Raw genomic sequence first — 12,990 nt, forward strand, 5'->3', positions numbered from 1 at the left:
CTTCTCCGCATACTTGAACTTGACATAGAACCAACTCGACTTGATCATTGTCTCACCCCCTGCCCTCGTTAAAAAACAAAAAAGCAACCCAAGCCTATCCTGCTGATGGAAAGCAGCGTCCAGGCACTCTTTCCTTCAGAGCCAGCAGTTTTCCAGGGGGAGCGTGGTATTTAGGGGAAGCAAAGGGTGGCAGAAGCAAACAATAACAAAAATGACAGAAAGAAAAAAATTATGCTTTCCTTCCGCAGTTCCAGTTTGTCCCCTCCTGCCCTCCCAATGCTGAGTGCGATCTCGCTTGCTGCAACAGAGCTCGCAGAATGCCTTAGCTCCGCGTTTCGCTGTCAGCTTGGCTGCCTGACAAGAGAATTCCTCAAATGGACTTCAGCTGCATTCATCACAAATGGCACATGTCAGTAAAGCCAGGAGGCTGGCTCCAGTGCTGGCAGCCTCCCAGGACCATGACCTCCCCCAGTGGGATGAATAATGAATTCCAGCACTTCCCTCCAGACACAGATTAACACCTGGCTAAACATTATTCTGACAATGAGCTTCCCCATTCAGAGAACCCTACACCACCGCGTTAACCCCTCACTCTCCCACCAAGCAGGGTGGCGATGCTTCGGAGGCTGTCCCACATTGCCCTCCCCCATCTAAAGAAAGATTACAGAACTATATATAGTTTAGAAACAATAAAGCCTCTTAAGCATAACGCAAATATCTCCTTTCAGTTCTGCAGCTTCAGTAACGCTACCATGTAACCAGAGCAAGTAATCAGGAGTCAAGCTCTTTCCTGCTCCCTCCCTTTCTCAGCCCTCCCCTCCACATACCCACTTGTCAAGCTCTGATACTGTCAGGCTGATGTTTTATAGTATCTGTGAAGACCCTTTAAAAAAAAAAAAAACAAGGGGAAAAAAAAACCACAACAAAATACCCACCACTATCAATATGAAACTAACACATTAAAAAAATCCATGGAAGACACCTATCGGATTATTTGTTCCTCTGTCTGTTCAGAAACACTGCCCAGTTCCCTGTCTCTGGTGTAACGAGACACATTGAGTTGGTTGCAGCTCGCTGCAAATCTCCCAGCTCCAAGCACGCCACAGAGCAGTGAGTATCAAGTTGCAAACCACAGGATGAATATAATCAACCTACTGTATTTCCGCTGGATGCAGAAAGTGCTGTACTGGAGCAGAGCGATCTGGCCCAGCATCCTACACCCAAACACTTTGAGACGCACAAGGAAACAATGCAAGAAATCTCAAGACCAAAGATGTGCATAACACATCTAATAACAGATACGGATCTGAATTTGTCAGGTAGGTAGTTGAACCTTTATGTTTCCAAGAGACACTGAATGAGGTTCAGAATTTCACTACACGCAGAAGGAGAAAGTTGCCTCATTTTGTTGTTTTTAAACAGCTTTCTGGTAATCTAAGTGGAGCCTCACAGTATCTTATCCTGCAAAAAAAAGAGAATAATTTGCTTATCATCTTGCTTATTATCAGTTACGATTTTACAGATTTTTCTTGCCTCCCTCATGTATCACACCTTTTGGGGACTACAAGCTCCCAGTCTATTATATTTCTCCTCATAAGGAAGCGGTGCGTGTCTCTGCAGATCCTTTTCATCACTCTCTGTACCTTTTCTAGGTCCAGGTACCTTTTTCATAGGCAGAGTGAGATGGAATAAATACATGTACCACTGACTTACCACCTCCTACTCTATCTACATACAGAGACAGATACTGGGTGAGACAGACCCTGAAACCTAGTTTGTCAGGATTACTCACCTGAGAGGTGCTGTCAGTACTGATAGTGGTGTCAGTGCATCACATGAAGGCTGTACCTTGCAGAGCCTGGCTACCTGTTCACTTGCCGACAGAGGGTTTTGGAATTTTTCATAAACTGAGACTCATACAAAGGATCTAAATGCCAATACCGACCGATAACAGTCCCCCCATTTAATTGACTGCGTGTCTCTAACCCTCTCATGTGGCTCTGCCCTAGTCCATACCACGCTGCAGCACCAGGGGAGGTTGCTCAGCACCACTCTGCAGTTCAGCCCCTGCCCATCCCTGCTCCGCCAAGGCCACCAAGGCCCTTCTAACCCCCTCCATGCCACCCGCTGAGCCGGTTCAACCACTGTCATCCACAGCCCTAGCTGTCAGAAATGACTTTCCACTGATGCCACAGAGAAGTAATCCCACTCTCCCTTCAATTCTGTGTTTCTGTGGGTGAACTAACCTATGTAAAAAAGGTGGTAAAATGCCCCAGCCTTTTTCAGGTCTGTGGAAACATCAAAAATTGTGTCTTGCTAAGACAACAGTGAATGAGAAGGTCTCCCACAGGGAACACACATCCAAAGAAAATTAAACCCCTGATTTTTATTAGCACCTTCTATTTCCTGCATCTAAAAAGCTGGGTTTTGAAGTAGCAAATGCCTAAATAGGACAGATGCAGCTGTACACTTGAATGAGATCAGGTCAGTGCAAAAGCCTCGCTTCCTTCCTAGCTGCCGCTCTGCCAAGGGCTCTGCTGGTACTCCAGTCCCTGCAGCAGGACACATTGCCTGCCAGCACTGCCCAGGATTTACTGCAGACACCAAACGTGAACCACACGGACACCACGCTCTCTTGTACCCAATTATAGGAAGTTTGCTCACTGCATTGACCCAGGAGTCCCCAAGGGGACCTTGGGGCAATATCACAGGGCGCAGCCACTGAAGAAGCGAGCTCTGACACTGCGTACCAAGCACAAACAGCTGTGGCTCAAAGCAATTACCAGGCCCTGGATGTTTTCCACTGGTTCATTAGCATCTGGCAGGACCTAAAGTTCCAGGGTCACAAAACACAGAGCTATTATTTTATCTCAGGAAAATGCACAACGACATCCCTCGAGAGCTGTCCTTCTGTAATCAAAGGACAAGTGCAGCGCAGGGAATGGAGATGCAGAATTTCCAGCCATTACGCCCCCCAGCCAGGCAGGGAAGAGCCGACCGCTCACTGTTGAGCTCCCCAACATTAGCATCCACAAACAGACCCTAACCAGCACCAGCAGAACCCAGTTATTTCTTATAATACCAATAGCTGTTTAGGTTTGCACATGTACATGAAGTACACAACAACTTAAGTTTTCAACACTGCATTCACCTTTGCAGTTGAGCAAAATACACCGTTTACTTCGTAATCGACAGTGCCAGTGCTTGTCTGAAACATATTAGAGTCCCTTATTTTATAGAGTTATTGTCTATATGGTGCATCACACCACAGCTTCACTCCTGTTTTCCAATTCATTCTCACTTGTTACGGACACACTGCCAGACAAGCAATACCTCGGACAGGAATTAATCCCAAAACGTGCTGCAGCACCAACCTCCAGAACTCTGTTACCCCACACTTTCTCTTCCAAATACCCATCAATAACATGAAATAATGTACTATACAGATTCTAAGTCTGTACAGCCAAAATCCAGACTTTATTTTATACACCCACACAAAGGGTACCGTGTTTTGATAGAATATTTGCCATTCTCCTAGAACAACCATCTCTTGATTTATTCAGCAGGTTTTGTCATACTCTAACATACCGTTTCAAATGTGAGACAGTGTACAAAGGAACTGAAAAAAACACCCTTTTAATAGACCATTTGTTCTCAGCCTTTTGATACACCCTAATGTATATTTAGGTATCGATCCACGTTCATTTCAATTATGCCCCGTGACAAAGCTAATCATACACTAACGCAAGCCAACTAAACAGCAAGTAGCACCGATTTGATTTTTAAGTCACCTAAAAGCAGAGTATCCCTCCTCCTTGTCTTTTTGACTCCAGGTTTGTTGCCAAGTCCGACTAACATTTTCTTGGTGCTACGTGGGAGGGAGGGAAGGAGCGCACAGGGAACTACTTCACCTTATCCGTGCCACAGCCTAAACGCCCCAAAGAACCCACTTGCAAGGGCTCACGGCGGAGGCAAGCGACGCCGATTCTGGAGTAAGTTGAAGAGCACTGACGCTTATGCCAAGCGAAACGAACCTCCGCGTGTATATCTATGTGTGCAGGGAGGCTAAAGCAAGATGATGTATTTGCAGCAGGGACTACATCCAAGATGAATTACATCCGTTCCTATCTCCTTGGCACTATGAGAGCAGAAAATCATCTCACTCCCTATTACCATAATAGCTTTCACACTTCCCAACCAGCAGAGTGAAGTGTGGGGATGTTCAAGAAAATAGGACATAAACAACAAGCACCCAGTTTAGATAAATAGGAAGGTCCCATCTCCAGAAAACATTTACAGCAATTTTTATAATTAGCCTGTGGCAAAAATAAGCGATTTGGAATAAGTATAAATAAAATGGATTTTGAAATGTGTTTCACAGTTAAGAATGGCTCCTAATATACCAGCCAAAGCAGTGATCCTTGGAAGATTATCTGAAGCCGAGAGCAAAGCCTGTGGGATCTGCAAGCCGACTAAAAGAGAAAGCTTTTTCCCCCAAGTTCAGAGAACTGCAGAGTAATATGGATTAGTTTAAATGAAGTGCAAGTGCTGAAGCTCCATCTGCCTGCCTTCCAACATACCCGGCACTTCCCAAGCTTTAAAGCAGCAAATACCAGACTCACTTCAAATTGCCCATATTCTGTAGGAGCGTTTCTGTTTTAGAAGTAACCCAGAATTACACCAGCTCTGTCTTCAAACTCCTTTAGCCCCTAGAAGGCTTCCCAGGGCACGGGCAGTGAGGAAAAGGGTCAGAATGACCAAACCCAAAGAAATCAATGGCTACGTCAGAGCCAACACGATGAGCTAACAAGACATCCGCAGCCTCGTGAGGCCCCCGTTACTGGACATTTCTGATTCACATGAAGCCCAACAGGGAACTATCATCTTTCAGGCTAATAAAAAGCACTGTGGGATTTGCTGTCTTGTTATTAACATGATAACAATCCCATCTTGTACCTCATAACCCTGCTCTCCCATCAACACCATCTGCTCTTTCATCTTGAGTGCTGCCGAAAAATCTCATCATAAACATGCTGCTGTCAATTCGTACTTCTGTGCACGTTTTAAAAAGAAACTCTCTAGGTCACTGGTTTGAACCCAATGTGGGCTGGCACTATCCGAGAGCTCTTATGCATTAATATCCACTTAGAGCAGGCAAGAATGAGCTGCATCCGCTGTCTGCTGTATCCGAGTTCCCAGGACCGGCACATTTCAGGCAGACAAGATGTAGGACGAAGTGGTCCAGGAGACCAATGCCAGCCCAATGGCCCTGCAGGCAGAGCTGTGCTTCATGGACAGTTTTTTTTGCAACGACTGAGAGATGCAAGTAGCATTTCTGCTGTCTGCTGTAAGACCCGAGGGACCTGTTTTTCCCTGGGACCAGGATAAAACCTAAGAAGTCAGGCTACCTGATTCAAAGAGAAAAGAGCACAGATTAACCTGAGAAAAGCAGTTTGAAGAACTGTATCTCCCCCAGCCAAGTGCCGATTTGTGACGAGTTACAGTGAGTGATAGCCCAGCTTGGGCATGCGCTCAGCTTTCTAGGTGAAATCATGGCCAGGAGGCACAACCACAGAAGCCTGAAAGATTCAAAGACACCTCAATACAGTCCACAGAGGACAAGAAACAGACATTTGCTAGTAGTTTACAATCTGCAAGAGACAGACTGAGACAGAAGAAGGACAGCCCATAAGCCTGGCGCACGAGAGCTAGGCGCACGATGGCTCACAATATGTTACTTCTGCCACTTTGAGTTATATCAGGTTACAATAACGAAAGCTACTGACGTTATATGATATATATGTAACTGTGCCAAGCAAAGGGGGGCAAAGGTTCCTTAAAATGTCTTTTTAAAATGTGAGAAAGAAGGTGCAGTGCTATAATCTGTAATTAAAAAAAAGAACCAACACACCAAAACCAAACAATAATTGCCATCTGGACAAAATAGCTTATGATATTAAAAGATCAAATGATGCTTTTGTAATCCTAACACAATGCTTCTCCGTTTTGTTCCCTGGCTTTCCAGTTTCTAAAGCTACAGCAGCAGTTGGCAAGGGTTTTATTACCTGGAGAAAAGTTCGCTTCTGAGAACGCACCAGTACTCAAAAGTCTTTGAAATGACACAATTCTCAAATGCAGAAAGCAGTGATTTCTGTGACACTCCACCACTTCATCCTAGTGGAATACACCTTTGCAATACATTATAGACCTGTCTGTATATATCTCCCTCAATTATACATGGAAGAGGAATGAGGGAGCAATATAACCACAGGGGAAAAAAAGTAAAGCAATGCCTGAAAAAAATACAACCTTTATGTGCAACATACACATATGCATTTAAGCACTAACACAAGTTCCCTTTGAACATAAAAAGGGTTTAAATGGCAGGGTATTAATGCCCACAGTTAAATCAAGTCCTGCGCAGAAAAACGCTTTACTCTAAAAATCCATACCAGCATAGATAAGCCTGCAGCGCCAACAGCTCCTGCGTTCAGCGATGGGTACGGGGTAATTCACACCTCAGCAGTAAGTGCTGTAACCTACTTAACACTTAGCCAGGCACAAGGCTATGTACAGGGACAGCGATCAAGGACTAAGGAAGGAGTAACTGCAAAGCCCCGTCCCCCCTTAGCCGTGAGGTCCGTGTGGCTGTGGCCAGCAACACCGCACACCGGCAGGTCAGGGAGCTCAGCCACAGCAGCCCCCAGGCAGCTCACCCACACTGGCATCGCGAGCAGAACCACCTCAAACCTAACGCCATCCCTCAGGTGGGTTTTGCATGATGGAAAATTCTCCGTGCGTCACATAGAACGAGTACCGCAGCGCAGGAAGGCAGAGCCAAGACCTCCCCAAACGTGGGGTTACCAGTCCCAGCTCCCCTTCCCCCAACAGAAAACACCCTGAAAGGTCCTGAGTTCTCTGACTGCCAGGAGGTCTACGGTGTTCCTAACCCACTTTTCTGGGCAGCTCCCAGGACACTGGGTGCTACCCGAAGGTCCCCCTACACCACGCTGCTCTGAGCAGGATGCTTTGTACTCACCAAGCAGAAAAAAAACGCCCCAACAGACCAGACTGGAGACCACAGCCCACAAGCGTGCGTGTGTTTATGCATGTGCACGTATACATAACTAAAAAACCACCAGTCAATTCGAACTTGCGTTGCCATTTGATTTTTAAAGTAATTCTAATTCTTCTGAAGTTTCCCTTTAAAAATGAGATTGTGTTATTTAATATTCATTGACTTCTAGTTTGCTTCCCACACACAACACATTATTTACTCTACAGTGGCTCGGTGCATCAATTATGGTAATAGTTTGTGAATAACATTTGCATTATGGGAAAATGAGCCTGGTTATTCAGCACTAGCCGAACCATCCCTCTGGAAAATTGTCACAAACATACGTATCATATGCCTCCACTTAAACAGACCTGTAATTACACTAGTTTATTAAGAAGAGCCAGCTTTTCCCCCTCTCCTCTTTTTTTCTTTCCCTGAATCCTCTTCCTGAGAGCAGACTTGCATCTGCATAACCCTTTCCCTGACTCAGACAGCCAAAGGTAAAGTCTAAGGACTACTGTTACCACGGTCTCACAGCAGGGCTTACTTTATACTGAGATGTTAGGGGTGTAATGCATCTCCTACATCATTTTAATGCAGAAAGTGCAGCTCAGTAATTGCGGCATTTGATTAATGCTCTGTTTCAGTCCCTTCAGCTAAATTCCAGGCTCAGTCCAAGTCCTGTAAATTCTCATTAACATCTGTATTACATCAGCACCTGGAGTTTTTCTTCCGTGAGCAGGACTGCACAATGCTAGGCACTGAACACTGAGAGCAACACAGCACTTACTCTAACCAGAGTAACTGTACTGTTACTAAAATTACTCTGGATCTTAGTGAGTTTAAAGTAGCAAATAAGGCATCGTGCTTTCTCAATGCTTATGAATGCCTGCCTAAGACCTTCTCAAATTTTCAGCTTTGTGCATTGAGGAGCTGTAGTACCAGAACTCATGGTGTTTCTTATACTCAGACTGTAAAATTTTTGCAAATAAGCACTTTCGTTAGTGTATACCGGTTACTGGCTTGCTTTTAGTGTCTGCCGTAAGCTCAGTTATATTTGGAGAAGTTAATCGAGGCTTAAACTTTTCTTAGACCACTGGGGATTTCCACAGAGCTGCTGTCATCACACATCAGGAATGCACAAAACTGCCCCTTTGCCACGCAGCCAGAGCAATGCCAACATGGGTACTTGGCTCCTATAGCCTGGAACACAGACAAATGAAGCTGTTGATGGCGTCACATCTCCACAGGCAATTTCACAATCACAACTAAACTTTCCCAGGCAGAGTACATAATAAAGAGCCTTAAAACAAGTAAACTGAAACTGGAAATAGAGTGGTACAGACAGTGTAGCACAACAGTACCTGAGACTACGCACCGTGCACCACACTGACTGCAGCCGGCAACGCCGTGTGCCAGCAGCTCCTCTCCAGGCTACTGTGCAGAGTGTGGTCCAGGCCAGGGACGAGATAAGATAGTTATTATTTAATGGCTCTTTCACCTCATGACTTGGTGATCTCAGGCCAACTCCAAAGTTTCCAGCCAAGAAACCATCCTAATGAGCCATCTCAAAAAGTGGTCGAAGATTACACAGGCTTGACACTGAACATGCTGCATCCTTGTTATTCAGCCAGATGTGGAAAAAAAATAACAATGTTGGACAAGTTTTAGTTTGCTCTACCTACCTCTGTAACACCTTCCACACAGGTTCCCAACATATGGCAGGTACCAGGTATCGGTGTATACAATACCAAATCGCCTTTACATTAAGCCCAGCATACGGTGTGATTTTTTTATCTCTAGTGACAAAATTGGAACTTGCCTTTCTTACCTGTATCAGCACACTGTGTGTGCATTTGAAGCTGCTCACATGCTCACGCTCCCAGCTACGGTATGGAAACGTCCACAGTGAACGGCTCAGCAGTCCCAACACAGGGCAAACAGCGAGCACCGTACAGTGCACTGCACACACGGGCTGGGAAAGCAGCTCAGCCCAAAGCCCGGCCTGATGTGTACATGGGCTAAGCTGAGCAAGGACATCCAGCCATTTCATCACATCAGCACCTCCTTGGCAGTTTCTCTGTTTCTTTGGACGTGCTGTAAAGTTTAAACCAAGCTGGGAAGTAAACACAGGCAAGTAACTCTGCTAGTTCTTCGGCAGCGATGCCAGTGATTGGACTGCCACGCTCCCAGCTTAAAGCGCTTGAATGCACAGCATTCAGTCTTGGGCTCTGTACAGTCCTGCTGTATGTCGTGCTCACCACAGAAGCTGCCTGTGACTATGACACGTTGTGTCATGTCCAGCAAGGGCTGGCTATCATGTTGAACTTCAAGGAGCGACTGGATGCACAGAGATTTCCAAGACAGAAAAGAGACAATCTTATCATGAACTGGGCGTAACTTCCCACTTCAATTCAACAACAGCCAGGACACGAAAAACATCAGAAAATTGCACTAAAAGAGTCTGCCTGCATCCCAGTGGCAGCGTGTATTTTGAAATGTCACCTCCATTACACCATTTACCTTTCCAAGACAGGTGCGGATGGAGATATAAAACAGAAATTAGTTATTCTTGTGATATACTTGAAATTTAAGAATTAACTTGTATCAAAGCTCTTGATCTAACAAAGTACCATTAAAGAACCCACAACAACAAAGCCCAAGAGCTTGCCCCATCCAACCTAGGCAATGTTATGCTCACCACAGCAACATCAAATCAAACCAAACCTGTTCCCTCTACTTCAGGCAACTAAACAGCACAGCATTACGTTTGCCGCCAGACTCAAAAGCACTACTTTTTGTCCTGTCTCAGCAGAAAAGGTGTGCTTGTTTTACCAGCGAAGAGAACGGGTTGGCAGCTCTTGACAAGTCTGAATCAAAGTGTTTGCAAAGAGAATGGCAAAGGTCAGGCTGATGCTGAGAGCTGGCACTGCAGTGATGTGCCACAAGCTCCCATCTCTGCTGGAAAAACACTCGGCTCTGTATCTGACACACTCTCCCCCTTGCTACAGATTTATCTTCCTGATCCTAAGAGAAGGAAGATAAAAATAGGCATGTAAAAAGGATGAAGAAAAGAAAGGGAAACTCTGCAGAATAGTCCCCTCCCTCATTTTAATTATTGATGCAGACAGCCTAAGCAATCTGTAAGCCATATACATAATGTATTTACTTGAAAATCCCAGCAAATCCACATAGTATTACAGAACAAACTACAAGCTGATCTGGGAGCACTGTCTTAAGAACTGGGTAAGCTGTCTCCATGTACTCAAAAATCTGTTTGACAAACGGAAAGATTAGATTAATGTTAATAATCCTAACGTGCTCAGCAGCACTCTTTCTACCCTAGCAACGTAGTTTGGGTGTCCGGGGTCTTGTTTTGCATCCACACCAGATACTTTTTTCAGCACAGACCTGCTTGTTTAGAATGACAAAAAGCAAGACTGGCTCACGTTCTTCAAGGCCCCCGGTTTGATTATACACACCATCAGTAACGTTTAGGGATCAGCCAGAAAGCAGCAGATGTTTTACACAGCAAAAGACCATGTTTGAAAAAAATAATAAATAAATCACTCCTTGAAACAGCTGCTCTTAGGTTTGGGGCTAAGGAGGGTGGATGGGGGAAAAAGGGAAATAAGAGCAAAGAATCAGACTTCAGGGAAAAGTGCTGTGTCCTGCTCAGCTCTACCTGCCATCGACTGGAACCAGCTGGCCATGAAACACATTCATTAAAAATAATGTTCCTTAGAACTTAGAGCTTAACAGACAGTGTAAGCAGCAGCAGGCAGCACAGTTTACTTCAGGGTGAAAATGCAAAATCTGTGGCTCACTGAGCCACTCACTGTGTTTCAATTTCAGAGTTTTATCTCGCTCCATAAGAACCTACGGAGAGCCAAGGCTTTCCACATCTACACTGCAGAGCACTAAATGAGCTTGTGTGCTACGGCAGCGAGGAGAGAAGGGCATGGGGACCAACACTGTCACCCCGCAGCATCCTGGACGTGATGTGGTGAGTCCCAAGGCACAGGCTGAGCTTTTGCTCCTGCACCCGCAGGTCCCGGCGAGCGTGGCTGGACTGGGTGCCCTACCTCTGCAACGCCCAGATGGCTGCGAGTCCTCTGCTGCAGGGCACAGCCTGTTTGCAATTTTCTTCTCAACCACCAGTATGAAAACACAAACCTTCAGACAAACGGATCCTTCACTTCCTCCTAGCTGCTCTTAGTGGTTTCTTTAATCTTTTAAGCTTCTGGGTCTAATCCAGCAGCTGCCATCAAAAGTACTTATACAACTGCAGGGGAGGGAGGAGGGAAAGAATGGGATATACCAAATCATGAAACACATTTTCTGAGCCTCTTTGTTCTTACAAACACACACGTGCAAGTGCATTTGGAAGATATTTGTTCACAGACCAGACACATTATGTACATACTACCTGTGATGTCCTATACTGCCTTCTCTATAATAATATGTTTTAGAGATATACTACCAAATGAGGAAGATGACACATCTAAGATGGTATACTGCAGCACATGCATGGACAATAAAGTGCTGTATCTCTACAGTAAGTAGCTCACGCATGAACACTATGTAAGCAGACTGTTCCCAAGATGGTAATTCCTGAAAATATTTAGTGTTTTTCTTCAAGGACTCCTAGAGTCAGCAAGCATACAAGAATGCTTGTTCTCACTTCAACAACGGAAAGCATGTTTCAGCTCTCCCAGCAGAGAAGTTTAAAAAACAGTTTGAAAGCATAGTTAAAGTTCAAAACCCATGAACAAAAAGAACCAAAAATTGTTAAGATTTCATTATTTTTATTAAAAAAAAAAAAGAAAAATGCAAAAAAAGCGCCCAAACCTCCCAGAAACAGAGGGACTCCTGTAATTTTTGCAATTTCTGTGTGATGCCAACAGCTGTGTATTTGCAAAAACATATGTTTAAAGGGGCTGGAGGGGCAGAGAGGCACTGGGTGGACAAATCCTCTGCCCTGCCAAGGGTAGTGCTTTTGCTCATGGTATTCTCAGGACATATCATACGCAAACACCCCATTTATGCTGTGAAGTAAATTTGCTGGTGTATCCTTCTCTTCAAGTACAATCTCTTATCCCAGCATACTGATATCTACATTAAGTTTCTAAAAATAGCACATCCTTCTTACATAAACATGATATAAAGGAATTAGGTGACAGCTGACTAAAAGAATCCCTTTAAAGGCAAAATTTGCTGTGCACCAAAAGCAATCAATGCTTATAAGCAGTGAAGTCTCTTCATATTAATTGAAGAAGACAGAAGAAAGCTTCTAGATAAAGTCCCAGTTTGCCTGGAAAGGAAACCCATTTCCTCACCACACTGACTCAATTACTCCTATTCCCACTTATTTGTAAGATAATGCAGTTTCTCCAATGGATTTCTATTCCAGGGGAAGATCTGCTAAAAGCACCCTTCCAGGTACAAGTCCCACAGGAGCTCCACATTGTGATGAAGGATTTTGCCATTTGAAACCAGAGGTACCATTCAGGCTTTAAAATATAGCTTAAAAAAAACTCACCCTGAGTTTTCTTGAAGGAAAAGCTTCTAGAGTTTCCAGAGTGCCTAGTCTTTTTAAATTACGTGACAGCTGTCCAAATACAAACCAGAGCAGTATTAACTTCCTGCGTCTGCAGGCATTTTGAATAATTCTTCAGTGTCTCATGGCTTATCCCTCCTAGCAACAGGATGAAGTTCACCAGAACCAAACCGGTAATGCACAAAAAAGTTAATACGCAAATGAATCAGTGGGGAAGAAAAAAAAAATATTATTTTTTTTTGCATAACCTGGCTAATCCTGAACCTGAGGAAACTGAATAATATATGAATCAATAGATTAGGATCTGTCTCTATGCCAATGCAGAATACGCTGCTGAGGTACAGGGCACAGCCCAACAGCAAACTGCCAGGAG

At 44.6% G+C, this 12,990-nt stretch overlaps 1 protein-coding gene across 6 annotated transcripts in view; it reads right to left on the reverse strand.

The window, feature by feature from the left end:
• The window catches only part of AUTS2 (activator of transcription and developmental regulator AUTS2), a 796,643-nt gene that overhangs the window by 534,137 nt on the left and 249,516 nt on the right, over positions 1-12,990 (reverse strand). Inside the window, exon 1 of one of the 6 annotated variants that reach the window (XM_080401889.1) lies at positions 1-12,990. This exon is cut by the window's right edge and continues 16,556 nt beyond it. The exons of the other annotated variants lie outside the window; for them this stretch is intronic. Coding sequence (XP_080258015.1) covers positions 1-48 — 48 coding nt within the window. The 5' untranslated portion in view covers positions 49-12,990. 6 annotated transcript variants of the gene reach the window in all.

This window comes from Falco punctatus, assembly GCF_963210335.1.
Source record: "Falco punctatus genome assembly, chromosome: 1".
NCBI lineage: Eukaryota > Metazoa > Chordata > Aves > Falconiformes > Falconidae > Falco > Falco punctatus.